This window comes from Corythoichthys intestinalis, chromosome 2 (genome assembly GCF_030265065.1).
Source record: "Corythoichthys intestinalis isolate RoL2023-P3 chromosome 2, ASM3026506v1, whole genome shotgun sequence".
NCBI lineage: Eukaryota > Metazoa > Chordata > Actinopteri > Syngnathiformes > Syngnathidae > Corythoichthys > Corythoichthys intestinalis.
Genome location: NC_080396.1, coordinates 40,087,133 through 40,104,152, shown reverse-complemented (window position 1 = coordinate 40,104,152; position 17,020 = coordinate 40,087,133). Strand labels below are relative to the sequence as shown.

At 38.6% G+C, this 17,020-nt stretch overlaps 1 protein-coding gene across 4 annotated transcripts in view; it reads right to left on the bottom strand.

Annotated features, from left to right (window-relative positions):
• The window catches only part of clstn1 (calsyntenin 1), a 55,281-nt gene that overhangs the window by 24,244 nt on the left and 14,017 nt on the right, over positions 1-17,020 (bottom strand). For 2 of the 4 annotated variants that reach the window (XM_057822019.1, XM_057822037.1), the window contains exons 2-3: positions 2,983-3,105; positions 855-884 (exon numbers count right to left, since the gene is read on the bottom strand). In XM_057822019.1, coding sequence (XP_057678002.1) covers positions 855-884; positions 2,983-3,105 — 153 coding nt within the window. The remainder of the gene's footprint in view (positions 1-854; positions 885-2,982; positions 3,106-17,020) is intronic. The other 2 variants (XM_057822027.1, XM_057822048.1) reach the window with 1 other exon arrangement.

Sequence of the window (17,020 nt, the reverse complement as noted above, 5' to 3'; positions counted from 1 at the left end):
AAAAGTAGGGGCAAGTGTTAACGAGTACTAAATTATACATATAAAATCAGAAAACCCAATGAAAGAAAATCCGTCACCACATTGCCTGATGCCCTTTTAAACATTGACACACACTTAAAAAAGCAGCTGTGCAATTAATTCATAATTAAATAAGGGAATTGAATATGCACAATAAAGATTCCTTAAACAAAAATACTGGATTAGAACTGGGATTAGAAATATCAATTTGCTTGACATCCATATCAAATGACAACTGCAGCCATGCTAGTATTAGTGGTGGTGGGAAAAGAAATCCACTCGGGCGAAGATGAAACAAACAGCAGAGAGTTTGCATTGGTTAACAATCTCAGCAGCTTTCATTTGAATAGTTGACAACTACATCGAAAATGTCAGCATAATAGTTTACATGGAGGCACTACAAAAACACCTAATGTCTCAAATAATGGTCACAATTTTAGATGTTGTACAAAAATCCAATTGAGTAAATAGGTTGAGAAAAACAAATTGTATTTATGATTTAATTCTTTTGTTTCCTCTTTTGGGTCTAAAAAAAAAAAAAGCAACAAATGTATCCTGGTGATAGCTGGAAAAACTGTTAGGGTCTGCAAACTGCGATGGATGTCTCATGCACAGATATTTCTAATTTAGTAAGCCCCACACCAGACTGTTCATCCAGTTATCAAAGTTCCAAACTATTATAGGGTGAAAAGGGGAAAAATATAAAAGTCGAGAAAACCAAATGGGTAGATTTCAGAGAATGGCAGGCGTTTCTGTGTGAATGTGCAGATGCCATTTTGTGTTAGTGGGTTAATCGTAACAATAAGCACAAAGCAGAAGAAAGAGCCCAAGATCACCTTCTTTAGTGAGGGTCACCTCAAAACTCTCTACAGGGAGGGGAGAGAAGATAAACCGAGGTCAGTTAAAGAAGGGTTAAAAATTCAGAGAAAAAAGAAGACAGGATGGAATTTAGAGCATCTTGATTTCAAGTTTCATGTTGAGTGACAGAATATCCTGGCACAAATGGATTCTTCAAATATGGGCCCACGCCCCAGACAGACACATTGGCTGTAATAACCATGGCTACAATATCTGACAAGTCAAATCTGTCTTGACACAATTGTGTGTTGTCGGTCATGCAGTTGAAAATAAGGCAGCTTCCAACTAGAGCTGGTTCCTAACAGGAGAGTTTGTTTCTAACTACTATGCTTTCATCAAGCTGTTACATTACATTGACAAAAGAGTAAAAATAATCTATCCTATAAAGATAAATGCCATTGTTCTTGATAAACAGTGTAATATTTACACCACTCTGTGCATGACACACAACTTTACAATGGCTATTCTGATTAAATGTTGTGGCAAATGTATACACTAAATCAGAATAGATAGTGTCATGACCAGAGATTTTAAATTAGTATGTATCTATCAGCGCCTCTGCTGGGTTTGGCATTAGGTTTTTTTATTGCTTCACCACAGCAATTCGGAGTGAGGGTTACATTAGCGGCTGTCCAGGAGCAGTCATGCAGTTTTGGGCCTCAGTGTTCAACACAGCTCTAATGACCAGCTCCTAGCTCACACAAAGACATCATGAATTCCTCAGCACCACAGGCAAAGTCAATTGACAAGTAAGACATTCCAGATTTTTTTTCCTAACCTAAATGATGCTTTACAAATATATATGTACTGTATATATTTTTAAAAGGTAAAATCTCTCTTGTTGTAAAACAATTACCCTTTAATACAGGTCACTTTCCAGTCTGCACATGCCTACTTTTAAATTATTTGAGCTCACTTATCCTCAACCTTAATTCTCATGCAGATATGTGATGAGAGCTCACATTTTTCTAAAATTTTTTATGCTTTTCTGATTTCAAAGCCAGTTATTGGGCTCAATAGCCCAGGCAGTGACTGACTGGCTGACTGAGTGAGTAAAAGGGGGCTGGCACGACATAGCCAGTCATCCCTGCTGCCACGTGAAGCCAAGCTCACAGCTTTGTCCAAAGGGAGATACAGCACATGGACATGCCGGCTATTCACAACACATAGAGAGGCCCAGCTGGGAGGTGTGCAGTAAACATAATGTTACCGAGGTGGAATGGATAAATACTAATATAAAAGTCAACACAAAAATGGGTTTGGAATATAAAAGCTAAGCCTAAAATAAAACACTTCTGATCTCTGGTTGTGATTTTGATTTATGTTTTTTAGGTAGTTTTGGTGTAAGGAAATGTTGATAATCTTGGCTCTGGGCCATGTTACAACAACAGACAAAAAGCATGATGCTGCCACCCACATAATGAGGTGAGTCCGAATAATTGCAGTACTTTCAATTCTACACTACATCCGGCAGCTTAGTGTTAATTTTATTATATACTGTATTTTCACTCCAGAAATTGTCCATCAGCTTGCATGTATAGAAGTAAACTTCATATTCACTGTAAATGTTAAGTGCTTGCAAAAAAACTTAATATTTTTAGATATAATATCCTCATTGGCTGGTCGAAACATCTGACCAAGGCAATGTTACGATTTATTGTATTGAAGTCACATTAGGATGCTTTGCCAGACACGTGGCTGGAGGTAGGTCGCTTGCTAAATCACAAGAGGTAATCTGAGATAAAAATGGGTTGGATCAAGTGAAGCGAGGGCACTGAGTGGGAAGTGAGTAGCAGACAAAAGATCTCCAAACTCATGTGATGTGAAACTGTGGGAAATAATTTCCAAGGCTGTGGTGCTTTAAAACCCCAACCAGACTCAACCCCAATGTGATTAACTCTCAAACATGAAAGAGTATTTTGATCTTAGTATAAAATGGTCCGGATTGGAGGATCTGGTCGCCAGCTATATTGCTGCCGCCAAGATCAAACATTTTAAAATCAGGTGGAAAGACCATGGTGTTCTAGAATTTATTTCTGTATTCATTCAAAATGAGCATTCCTTATTAACTAACTGTATATGCAGCATTAAGACATGCTTTCTCACCTGCGTAGCGCAGTGGCGCATCCTTGTCCAGCGCAATTAAAGGGGGGTCCAGCAGCACTTTGTCATCATTCTCTGTCACGATACCATGGTATGTCGTCTCGATCCAGGGCTTGTGCTTATTGACTGTGACAAAAATTAAAATAAAATAGCATTAGCGTCCAAACTTAACATCTTGGTCCATGTGAAAACTCTACTCAAATTTCTACTGAGCACTAGTGATATCCATATTCTATAACAGTGAAGTATCAGAGGTTTTTCTACAAATGCCTTTTGCGGATTTTGCCCTTATTATATCAGTACCTCTCTAAATGTGAACAGCTCCATGTAAACAGCATATCTGTTTGTGCATAAAAACTTAATTTTGCAAATGGAGTCGGCTGTATTTACGCCCACAACAGTGTTAACAACCCTCTTTCAAATGCGTCAATTTGCAAACAAGGACAACAATTTAGCCAGAAATGTAAAACCAAATGTGCGAAATGTGATCTCTCCCTGCTCATCTGTCTTTGAACAACAGCTATGATACAGACTGAATAGAATAAGGAACTATTTCTATAACACCTATCACTGTTTTGACAGGTCTTATAATTTGTGAAGTTCCAGTCAGTGTATTGAAAGTTGGTTGGACCATTTACAGAGAGCAGCATGTGCAAGGCAGCCTGACTGTTGTAGCTGGCTACAGGAAGAAAAAACTGCAGTGAGTGGCACATTTGGGTTGACTAAAAGAACACAGACGTTGGACAGCTCTCTCACATCAAATGTGGAGCCACGCGAGATGATGTCGTTGCTATGCCACTGATCTAGCAATGTTATTCTAACTCAGTCTGACAGCACATAAGGAGAGATTCTCTGTAAAAGGGAACACTATTTTTTTATTTTTTTTTTTACACAAGAAGTATTCACTGTATTAGACACCTTGGTTTAGGCATCATGCTATTTTGGTGCTGAAGGCTGCAAGCATTACATAATCTTTGTGCATGCACCATGTATTTTATTAGGCAACTTTACAAATGCTTGTCATGCATTCAATGACTTTCCATTTATGTTCCTGATTTACAAGTAAGATGGAGTAGGTTCACTGTGAACTTATAGTAAGCCACCTGATTCACAGGGGGTAAAACTAAAAACAATAAAAAGATGCTTACCACGTAATGGCAGCAACTAATTTGACCACAGCATAATATACAAGTGGCTCTCATATACTGATCCCGGGTTTGAAATAGGCCTGCACAATATATCGTTTGAACATCGCAATCGCAATATGTGCATACGCAATAGTCCTATCGCAGGACGTCCAATAGTTTTTTTGAACACTTTTGAACACGTAAACTTTTGTTTTGCTTCATAAAAGCAGCTAGTGTGCTGAGACGTGGCCTACTGGGTGCATTTACATACACCAATCTTACCCAACCCCCTTACCCTGCAGTAAACTGTATTATATGAATACAATTTGGTCATGGTGAGTCAACCAAAGTCTTCCCAAACAAAGCAATTCAAGTCATCTGGTGAAAAGTTTTTTCCAATATTGTTCAGCCCTAGTTTGAACCCTTGATCTCAGAACTGGGAGGTGACATGCCAAACAGTCATACACTGTTCCACCCCCAGTTTAACTTTCAAATTATCCAGAAAATCAAAGTAGGCTAAATGGTAAAATGCCGATTGAATGCCAAATCTGATTCCCAGCAAATTTAATTTGTTGCAAGGACTGTGTGCCTTGTTACATAATTTATACTCATAGCCCGATCAATGTAAACTAATTACAAGTCACTCTCACAGAACTAGAACGAGGCATGCATCACAACTAATGGGCATCACAAACTGAAAATTGCATAATAACCTGAGTTGAGACGTTGTTATCCTACGATTTGAAAAAAGAAAAAAACTAAATCAAAATTAAGGACAATGGCTAACATCTAAAACAACTTATCACACCCTCTGGACTTTGGAGTCTTGAACATGGTAAACAGTAATCTTGTACATGTATCATTGGGCAGGAGCAGGTTGAGCGATTGCTTAAGGCAGAGCATTTGACTTGAATGCAAGCGGATGTCTTAAAACAGATTGTGTGGCCAGACGACACCATTAATCTGCTATGAGCGTTTATAAAGTCCCTGTTACAATTAGCTAGGTCACATTTGGGCCTCACATTGTCCATTAATTCTCAGTACGGTTCAACTTAATCCAGCACTTAATTGTACAAAACACAGTGTGCAAAAATCTTCACCACATCATGACGGCGGCTTTCTTGTTTTTGTTTTGGAGCTAAGAAATATACCTTCAATCAAAAAATATTTCTAAATTAACTAAAAAACTACAATGTACAATATATTTTACTGTATCTGCAGTAGAGCTGGGCGATATGGCCATAAGTACGTATCACGGTAAATTGAGCAGATTTACCTCGATAACGATAAATGACGCTAAATTCGCCCAAGCGTACTGTTATATATTTTGAAAATCTGAATCACTGCACGAAATACAAATTAACCGTGTCTCGTTGATTTATTTACCAGCTTTCAATTTAACAATTGTGCATGCAGTCTAAACATTAAGTATATAAAATTTTCTTGTAAACAATAAGCATTTGTTATGAACATTTATAACAGCTTGTATGACTTGAACAATGTACAACATTTTAAAAATCTATACGACGACTGTGCAAACATGTCATTAGAACAGAAATGACTTACAGCTTTAACAGTACACTTCAAATAGACAATTTATTGTTAATGGCTGATGTGTCATAATTAACACAAGTGTTTACTTCAAGGTTTCAGGTATTTTTTTCCAGAGCATTTTTTTTTACAAAACTGCACGCACACACTAACCCTAACCCCACACAGACACACACATATTAAAGCTTTATTGTTCTTTTGCCAATGAAACATTTAAGATTTTATGATGGCAGTAATGACACAGAATAAAGCAAGCACATACAGGAAAAATACACTGTAAAAAATTGCTGTAAATTTACGGCCAATTTTGAACACTAAAATACTGTTTTTATGTTAAACAGTTTATTACCGTAGTTAGCAATGCATTGTGGGTAGTTAGCAATGCATTGTGGGTTACCAACATTAAAGCAACAAGACAAATGCTGTAAACGGTATGTTAATGTTTCAATTACATGACACTACCGTATTTTTTGGAAACTGAGTTTTGACTGGAAATTTGGAGCATTGTGGCAATATAGACTATGTTTTTTGCCAATTTAAATTTAAATAACTAGACACCACAAATAATTTGCCATCAAATGCCGGAGGACTTATTTACCCATAATTTGGATGTTGGAGACTCTTCAGAGAATGACTTTAGATGACATTTGCTGCTCCTCATTGCTTGTTGTTCAACTTATATTGGGATTTATATGTACCAATTTATAAACGGTAAGTTAATTAAGTCTTACTCATATTACCTAAAGATGTTTATATTAAACTAAAGTTCTGAGGATGCTGGATAGCGATATATAATATTGATGTTAATTCCTCTGGAGTGACAGTAGAGGGCAGTTTTCTATTGTTTTGCGAAAGATGCAGCTGAGAGAATTTTTTGGGGAAATAAATAAAAGTGTCTCATATGTATCCAACAGTGGAGTTACAATACGATACAATTTATTTTTAATTATTTCTCTATTTATATTAATATTTATTTAATAAATTTATTATGTTTATATTTTGATTGTTAGTAGTTTTAAATTTTGATGTTGCAAATGTTAGCTAAATGCATTAGCGTTAGCTGTACCGGATGATGTATGGGTGTTAAGCCTCAGACTACAACACAATCACATCGACGCAAACACCAGACTGGATGTTTGGTTGGCCTATACGCTATTCTATTATATTATTTGACGTCGCCTCCATTCTATTCTACTCATATGTTGTGTTTCTTGTTGTATCCCCACTCTGATCTAAACTGGCCCTTCTCCAAAAATTGTAGCATTCCATCACTATGAAGGTTGATTTATGCTTCTGCATAGCGGTGATGGCAGACCTACGCCATTAACGCAGACCCGATTAAGACCCTACGCCATAGCCTAATGTGGACCTCTAAAAAGTAATGACTACACATCACATCAACGCGCGTGACGTGAACGTCGAAGGACTGATTGGTCCGCTCAGAACATTGTTTCCGGTTTAGCACAACAACAACACCATTTTCAAACATTCGCAAACAACTTCTGTGTCGCCTACGCTTCAACATTTGTATTGACAACATTTGTTGTTTAATATTAATTAGCTGCAGCTGCAAATGCACACGTTCCATCTCCATTGCCATTGCTGTCAATGACCGGTGGAAAATTAAAGGAATTCGACAAGAGTCCCCCGAAACCATACAAAGACAAAGCCGCACCAATCGAGTGGTATGGCAGTGAATTACTGTGGAAACGTCACTGGCTGCGACAAACTTTGTCCCCACGTCACACATGTGACCAATGTTTACATTTGGAGTAAATTAGACAGGTGCTTTTTTTGCTTCAATTTTTTTTTTACAAACTCTTACTTCTTCATATTGAAGAACAACATGGACAATTATTTTTCAACCATTGTAAAGTCAAACCCTGATAAACATCAACAAAAAAGCATTGAGCAGACAACCAGGGGTGTGAACTGGAAAATCACCGGCATGCAAGCACTATGGAAACGATGCACAGCTGGAAGAGATTGGCCAATCAACCCATAAGCAACCCAGAGCTATAAAAGCAGGAAAGGAAGAGGGCACCCTGGTTTGGCTATTGAAACTTGCAGTCCTGTGCAGCTGGAGACGTTGGCAAAAGATAACCAGAGAGGCAGCCGGTAAGCAGCAGAATTAAAAGATGAAATGTGCCAGCAGCGGCCATTACCACATTGCTTGACTCACCGGTGGAAATGTTTGGACAATTGTAGTATATATTTTAGGGGTAATTTGGGATTTGAGACACTGTTTTAATATTGACATTTGAGATTTAATGTATTCTAGCTTTCACTTTTTGTTGGTGTTAATTAAAACATTGTAATGAAATTGTCCTTTTATGGTATAAAAGTTTAAATATTTAAAAATGAGAGATTTAAACACTGTAATTTGAAATTAGTTATTGACTGTGTGCAATTTAAAGAGTTAATTGACTGTTCTAAAATAGTTGTAGTTTAAGTGCTAGAGATTCAATGTTAATGTTGAATTTAGTCAAATGCAACTGTTGACATTTTCTTTTTGTATTGTTTATTGAAGGTTTTCACCTAATGGAGAAAGGTTTCCACATTGCTCAAATAAAAGAAAAAAGAAAGGCACGGCCTCCCAAAGTCGGTATCAGTTCGTCAACGATTCAGCACACTCCTGCTCGTCGTTTTTCCTTGACCGATCACCACTTCTGACCCAGCCTGTCCTGCTTGACCCGATTACGCCAGATCTCCAGCCTGACCTACACGACCCGACTGCACCATCTCTCTAGTTCCTGTCAGTTTTCACTGCCTGCCAACACGATGAAATAAAACCTGTTCTGTTTCAAACCTGACATCCGCATTTTTTTCTGTACTAGACGGAAATATATGCATTCATGTACTGTAAAGTCATTTTCCCAAATAATACTGTTAAAACACAGTATATCGTTAAAAATGCAGCATACTGCAGCTCCTCAGTTGCCTGCTCTTTACTGTGAATTCTGGTGATACAGGAATATACAGTTTTTCCTGGATTCCAGACTATTAAATATTTTTACATTACCAAGACTAAAATAAGTCTGGTAATGGCAATCCTGCTGACGGACTTTTACTGTGTTTTCTATAAATACAGGAATCAACAGTTTTTCTAGATTACGGACTTTTACTGTGAAACATGTTTACCAAGACTGTAAAATAACAGTCTGGTAATGGCAATCCTGCTGACGGACTTATACTGTGTTTTCAATAAATACAGGAATCAACAGTTTTTCTGGATTACGGACTATTACTGTGAAACATTTTTACATTACCAAGACTGTAGAAGAACAGTATATAAATGGCAACCCAGCTGCCAGCTCTTTACCGTTATTTTACGCTGAAATTTTTTACAGTGTAGCTGTGGCTACTAAACGGTCATATTATAGGCTTCGCTGTTGGATTATACTTTATGCTGAATGCTTTGCCATCATTAAACCTATCAAAGAAATCACACACACACACACACACAGATACAAAATAACGTGACACACTGATTGCTAGATGCAGTCCATGCCCAATCCATTCATTCAGTTCAGCCGTTTCGACAAGGTTAGAGTCGCTATACGACTCCATCACGTTCATTTGTGGCATTCGCCGCCAGCGTTAGCCTGTGGCCTGGCTACCAGTAGAAAGCACTGAAAGCACCCTCTCCTGAAATTGTGAGAAACAGGGAGGAAAGCCCGTCTGGAGGCTGCCAAGAGTCTACAAAGCACACTGCTGAAAATCCATTTTAAAGCAATAAAACTGGCCACTGGAGGGCAGTAGCGCATTTGGTAAGACCCCAAACCCGATGCAACGGAAAGAACGGCCAGGGCGCCGGCGGAAGACGACCGAATGGACGTCCAGGACGCCAGGCGGCAGACGACCGAGCAGAACAACCGGGAGGATGCGCGGGATGCCAGACGCTGGATGACCGAACAGAACAACCGGGACCACCAGTGCAGCGGACGATGCCGTTGAGTCTGTGCTGCTCGCCGAGCAGAGCCCGCGCCGCCGTGCTCGGCCATTCACGTCCCCCACACCCTCCAGTGTCCCGCGACTCAGCCAGAAACGCAGCCAAACCAGTTTCCCCCACAGGGACAGAAGTTCCCCAGGCGAACTCCGCCACGAGGCCGTGGTCACCACAAAAGAAAGACAAAAAAAAAATCCATCTTTATGAGACAGGCGGCGATGAGGGAAAAGTTTACACCGGCTGTTGCAGCCACAACAGCATCATCTCTCAGTTAGTTATGTGTATTGTTACTTTGCTATCAAAAGCTATATTTGTCTTGTTGTTTATGTTATTTTGTAAAAGGAAAACATTATTCAGATGTTTGGGATGTAACTAAAGCAAAAAATAGCTGTGTTAAAGTCAAAGTTATGTTCGAAATGTATGCGTTTACAAAAAGCTCAATTTCTCTGTTTTTGATCAGAAATTGGAAAATTGCTCAAACTAAACTATTTTCTAATGCTGATTTCTACAGAATGGTAAAAGACATGAACTAACTTTTTTCTTGCTGAAAGAAAGAGATCTTTCTTTTTGGTGGGTTCCATGTTTATATAGCAATAGAACAGAATTTTCTGTGGGCCTTGCAAAATCAGTCAAAATCCAGTAAAACGGCTGGGAGCGAAGGGGGTTGCACCGGTGAAAATGGCAGGCAGTGAATGAGTTAATGTCAGGGGAAAGTTTGGCGGAGCTCGCTTAAGCCCGACTCCATCACGTTTCTTTTTAGCGTTAGCCTACTGGACTTCTGTTTGTTTGATTTCCTGATAACCACGTGACTTCATACTTAAGCACACTGACTGCTTTCTTAAAGGGACATGAACATAGCCAAACAACACAGTGTCAAAGCAGGATGAAAAGACTATATTTTCTTGTTTTATTTAATTACCGAATTTACCGACATGGTCAAAATTAGGTCGGTCATCGTGAAGAATTTCGGTAAAGGTAAATTTTCGGTATACCGCCCGGCTCTAATCTGCAGTCAACTTAATAGGCAGGGCAAGGCTGATTTATTTATGTAGCGTATTACATAAACAAGCTAATTCAGTTACGTATGTATTGTATTTTTAAAAGTACAATATTTAGATTTATTTTTTAAAAAGCAAAAAAAAAGTACAGAGTACATAAATAAAACAGTTTATTCAAATATCTGCCATTACAACAAAAGTACTTAGCAGTACAGTACTTAAAGGTCGAGCAACAGTCAAACAAAAGTGCTGTCTTTTTACAGATTGCATTAATGCCTCACAAGGACAAGAATGAGACAAAGCACAACTCTAAGACTTAACCTCTGAAGTAAATCTGGAGAAAAAACTTCTAACCCAGGGGAGAATGTAACAAGCAACCATCAATTTCAACTCCCATCTTTACCTCAAACACATTCAAGAGAAGATCTTGGTTTTTATCAGGCTAGGTATAACACTGTTGTATGTGTGAAATTGGCAACAAGAAGAAAGATAGGTTGCAGAGAATACAACAAACACTAACTGTTAGTGACACCATGTGCAAAGAAGACGAAATGTTGTCAATGGTACAAATTAAGACTTCAAAGATCTTATTCACATTTTATTGAACATTCTGTTTTGGGGGGTGTATTAGGAATGAGATTAGATTAGCGGAAAACTGGGGCCTTAAACCTTTAAGGTCTGGGCCTGTTTTGTCCGATTTTGCATGCCTTTGATGTTGCCTTTATGCAAAAGTATGGGGTCCAAGGGAGCCCAAACATTTGTACGGTAGTGTGTTTCGAAGAAATAATTGTTCACAATGACCCGGTTTGGTCCATTTTTTCAGAACATCATAAACTTCTTGCCCAAACACTTGTTTTATTCACTGACCAATCATATCAATATTTTGGGTTCTTGAGGACAAAAAAAATCAAAATGTATTGGTGAAAATTTGTAATTTTGATGTCCTATTGACAACCAAACATGCTCAATGAACTGTTTTGAAGCTTGATAATATTTATTCCACTTGTTAGAATGAACATTTAACAGGTAAAATAAGATATGAGAATAATTCAAAAGAAACAGCAGGTATGGTCATAGGCTTTTTGGCCAATATACATACTATGGTCAAAACAGGTTAGACCGTCCTCTTCATCAAGTTGTTGAAACAAGCAAAACGCAGTATATGGATCATCTCCACCAAATAAACTTTCTAAATTTGATCGCACACTACTCCCAATCGCTATCGGTGATACTCGAGCCTTGTCATCCTCCTTTTCTCAACACACACCCCCAGCTTTGTGTGTAACAATCGTCATTTCCGGTGCGACATCAGAATGGAATCATGGGATCTGTAGTTCTCCACAGTGTTTTCTGATTGGAAAAGGACAAGAGACGAAAATATGGACATAGACACATGGTCCATGCAGTATTTCAATGCTTAAAAATGTATGTGGGCAATAAAACTCTTATTATCTAACTCTTATTAACTTATTTACCGTTTTACGTGGTGGATTGACATCAAGAAAAAACTAGGCTGAAGCTCGACTTCCGCCCTTTCGAATGAGGTGTACCGCAAGCGCCTGAGTGACATAAACACCAAGCTACGTGGCTTGAAAGATGACATGAGCACAGGACTCGCTGGAGCATCCGCTGTCTGTAGAGGGCTAAGATGTACAGTAGTGCTGCAACGATTAATCGATTAACTTGAGTATTCAATTAGAAGAAAAATATTCGAATAAAATTTTGTTGCTTCGAGTATTCATTTAATTAAAGTGGCGTTGTAATGGTTTATTTTTAAAGTGTTTACATTCAGTTTATTGATTAGGGTGGATACATTGCCCTCTGGTCTGCCTCATTTCACATGGCTGAATCCAACTGTTCCCCGTTAAGACCAACGTAAGCTAAGTTTTTGTTGGGGCTAATGTTTTTTTTAATGCATTCAAAATGTAGTTTATACGTATATTTAGCCATTTTTTTCTGGGAATATATGAGTCTGACCCATTTATTAAGAGCATTGGCATTAGCATTTTGTAGCATTTAAGGTAGCGGACTTTTGCTATGTAAGTTAGCCATTTGTTTTTTGTTGTTGTACATAGATCCTCATTTATTTATTTTTAATTCTCCTTGTTCCTTATCCAGTTACTCGATTATTTGAACTAACTAGTTCATCGAGTAATCGACTACTAAAATAATCGATAGCTGCAGCCCTTATGTACAGAGTCGTATTTGTGAAGTAGTGTTATCTGAAAAGTCATGCATTTTCCTAATTTAACATTGAGAAACAAATTCATCTAATGCCATGTACAGTACTTCTATTAGAACAACTTCAGATGAGAGTTTTCATCTTGTTTGTAAAATAGACTACATTCATGCTCCAAATCAATTCCGGTTTATTTGCCCATATGTGACAAATATCTGATTTTTTTTCATGCAGTATGAACAGTCCAATTCATTTTTTTTCATATCGGACCTGGGTTCATTCATTTGTGGATAAGATTCAGATGTCAAATTCGAAAAACACTAAGTGACCCCAAACTTTTGAACCGTAGTGTACATAATGAAAAATCCCATATGATATACTACGCTAGTAGAATATTATATATATTGAACAGTTGTGTATATTCCGGTAAATTCCCATGTAAGGTGACATGGGGTTTACCCATGTCACGGCTTTCAGATATGGAGAGATGTCCCGGGAATGACCCGGGTTGGACACTTTCAGACTCGTCCCTTGTTGGCAGCTCGATGCTCTCTGCGCGGGGAGGGCGGCTGGAGGGATTTTATAACCCGGACATTAAGGCCACGTCTACACTAGGACCATAGGCGGAGGTTGACTCTTGGGGCAGGGGGGGCACAACATGTTGATGACGCAGTGAAACGCAGTGTCAGCAATAAAATTTAGAATATTATAAAGAATAGTTATAATAATAGGTTGACAATGAGCATTTTTTGTTTCCCATCATTCTAGAGGGGAATTCTAAATCAGGCTGCTTAGGCAATACTTTTCGCCAAGATCGTCATCCGTTCAATATGATACGCCCGCCAGTGTCGTGCCAATGTAGTTATCCCAGTCAAAAATTGTATCCCCTGGGGGGAGCCATATGAGGTTTGTGTCTTTATTATTTGATCAAAAAAGTTCCTTCAATAAAATATATATTTTCAACCAAAAAATAAGTCGCTTCAATAAAAAAAAAAAAAAAAAATGTTTGAATGCAAAAATAAATATAAACTCAAAAAAATGCATGTGAAAACTATTTTTTCTTTTTTTTTTTTTTTTTTTTTTGTTTGAAGCAACTCTTTTGATTGAAGTAATGTTGATTTGTGTTTGGGCCACATTTTGGCTAGGACATATTTGTCTTTATTGTTCAATCAAAAAAAAAGTTGCTTCAAAAATTATATTTTCAAAAAGAAAAATCACTTCAATCAAAAAAAATTTTTTTTCAATCGTGGAAAAACTTTTTGAATGCGAAAAAATATTTGAGAGTGAAAAATTTGCATTTGAATACTTAATTTTTCATTAAAAAAGTTTCGATTGAAGCAATCCTTTTTGTGATTGGGCCATATTATGAGTAGGACATGTGTCTAAATCATTTGTCCCATAAAACAGTTGCTTCAATCAAAAAAACATATTTTCAATCAAAGAAAAAAAAATCATTTGAAAAATAAAATTGCCCTTCCATAAGTTTTTTTTTGTGTGTGTGAAAAGTATATGCAAAGCAAATGACCGTCTAAGTTGCTAGTCACATGATCTGTTCGAAAAAAAAAAATAATTTTAACCCATTATAAAAAATTTTTTTGTTCACTTCATTTTTTTTGCAGTTGTATTGCTTTACAACTTATATATATATATATATATAGGAAAGTCAATTACATGCAATCACACTATTCGGCCATCAGGGGGGGCCTGGCCCCCCCTTAAAATCAGCTTATGACTAGGATGGATAATGGCCTTAAACGTATAATTAGTTAGACTATATGGCATGTCGGCTACACTAATATAACTCCTGTCCGGATTAGTTGTTACACGAATAATGTAGGCGGGTAATATTACCCACTGCTTAATATAGACTGCTGTCTCCGTACAACAAACGGATACTAAGGGAGTGATGTTCTGGAGCGTTCCATCGCCACTTTTGGTGCAGCACACCGGCATTGTAAACAATGGAGGCGGACGATCAAGACGTGGCATTCCTGCTCCTCTCTTCTTTTCCACTGTCATTGTTTACTTTATCATCTAAAGCAGGGATGTCCAAAGTCCGGCCCGGGGGCCGAATGCGGCCCGTGGTCAAATTTCATCCGGCCCCCAGCCTCTGTCACAAAATAAATAACGTCTGGCCCGCACACAGACTTAATAAATTGGTCAGCAGTACTGCTACCAGCATATGAAGTAGCTTACACACTAAATGCTGCTCCTCATTTACCCACTAAAAGGCAGCAGCACTCTAAACAACATTACCCCATGTGACCCTTTACTTGCAATTTTCTAACATGGCGACAATCAACAAAAAAAAGAAAGTTGACTGCGATGGCAGACGCTTCAAGGATAGGTGGAAATTGGACTGTTTCTTCACTTAAAATACGCAACAACTGTGTTTGCCTCATTTGCAAAGAGACAGTCGCTGTTTTTAAAAAGTTCTATATGAGGCGATATTACCAAACAAGACACGCTGACATGTACGAAAAGATTACAGGGAAGATACGCAGCGAGAAATTGAAGCAACTTGAAGCTAGTTTAATTTCACAGCAGCAGTATTTCGCTAGAGCCCGAGAGTCGAAAGAGAACGCCACAAAGGCTAGTTGCGAGATTGTTAAAATTATTAATTAAAAAAAAAATAATAAAGCAAATGTGACACACAGAATGGCTTGCTAAAATTTGCTTAAATATATTGATCTACGTAAAGGATGTCAGGCAAGGTAGGCCCCCCACATTTTTACCACACCAAATCTGGCCCCCTTTGCAAAACGTTTGGACACCCCTGATCTAGAGTGCATGTGTCAGTACACTATGTCTTCTATGTCTAATTTCTGGCTCTTTTGATTAGTGCATCTGCCTCTCCGCCAACCTGTAATTTAAAATTTGGTACCAGCCAGCTCACTCGATGTGAGGAGCTGATAATGCATTCCCATATTTTTCTTGAGCCTTCAAACGTGCGTCCCAATAATATGCTTCAATTCAGTGCCCATTGGTGGTCCCCTGACCACGGGTTACATGGAGATGAGCGTTTTATTACAGAGTTCGTCTCGCGCGTTAAGTATCCGATTAGCCAGCTGCGCGGCTGGCCCCTCCAAACTCAATGCAGACCGAACTAGAGTATATAAAAATGCATAGGGGAAAAATAAACCATGAAAAGTGAACTGCGTGGTACCCCAGTTAGACAGGCGCACGATCTGTTTTTTCCATGACATTTCCGCCTGTCAAAACGGTCGCCACTGTTATGCACAAACACTCCTGATTGCGGCTTCCAGGAAATATACGCAGCGCCACACCATATGTTTGTATTTGTTATTTTCCGACTGGTGGATGCGCAACTCAGTATCGATTGTAACATCCCAAGTAACGATGTCAGGCTTTTGTTGTTTTCTAAAAATTAATTTCAATCACAACTCGGCAACTGCTCGTAAAAGCCAAGTGTGCCCTCCCTTCATTTTAGCTCCCGTGTTATGGTTTCAAATACGCTCACGAAAAAAAGTGATCACAAAACGGAGTTCCAGACCCCTGGTCTAGAAGGTGTAGTGGTTTCCAGATTTCCCGCCGGCAAGTAATGACCTTCCGGTTCAGAGGTAAACCGCGCGGGCGATGACGTAACATATGAGGCTGCTACTTTCTACGCGTGCGTAGTTTGCGCAACTTGCAGAAGCGGGGGGCCTTAAACGCACTTAAACGGAGTGCGGACAGGTATAAAAATAGCAAAATACCCTGGAGAAAATTATCTGTCCTTGTGTGGACGTAAACTTAGTCATTTTTGGTCGGTATCGGCAATGAAATAATCCATACATTTCCAAAGATGGACGATAGACTGTCTCTTCCTCGGCTTTATGATCCAGTAGCAATTTAATTTTGTTATGTTTCCAGTTTGTTGATATGTTACTATGTTTGTTTACCGCTTTTCATCTTACTGCGAAAAGAGAGGAAATGACAATCGACCCGCCATGATATTTACGTCATCAGCCTTCGCGGTGTGACCCGGGAATTAAACACCGGCTTTCACACATGGCGCATCCTGGGTAAGTCCCAGACATTATACTAGGACGCGACCCGGTAAATGCCAGTGTCATCTCTGTGTCAGTCAACCCGGGAAATTGCTTTCACACATAAGGACTCCCCGTTTAAATCCCAGGAATTAGCCAGAGTTCAGATATATGTGAAAGGGGCTAATAAGACATATGTCATCAACAGGTGACATACAACACCACTGTTCGACAAAACAAACAACAGA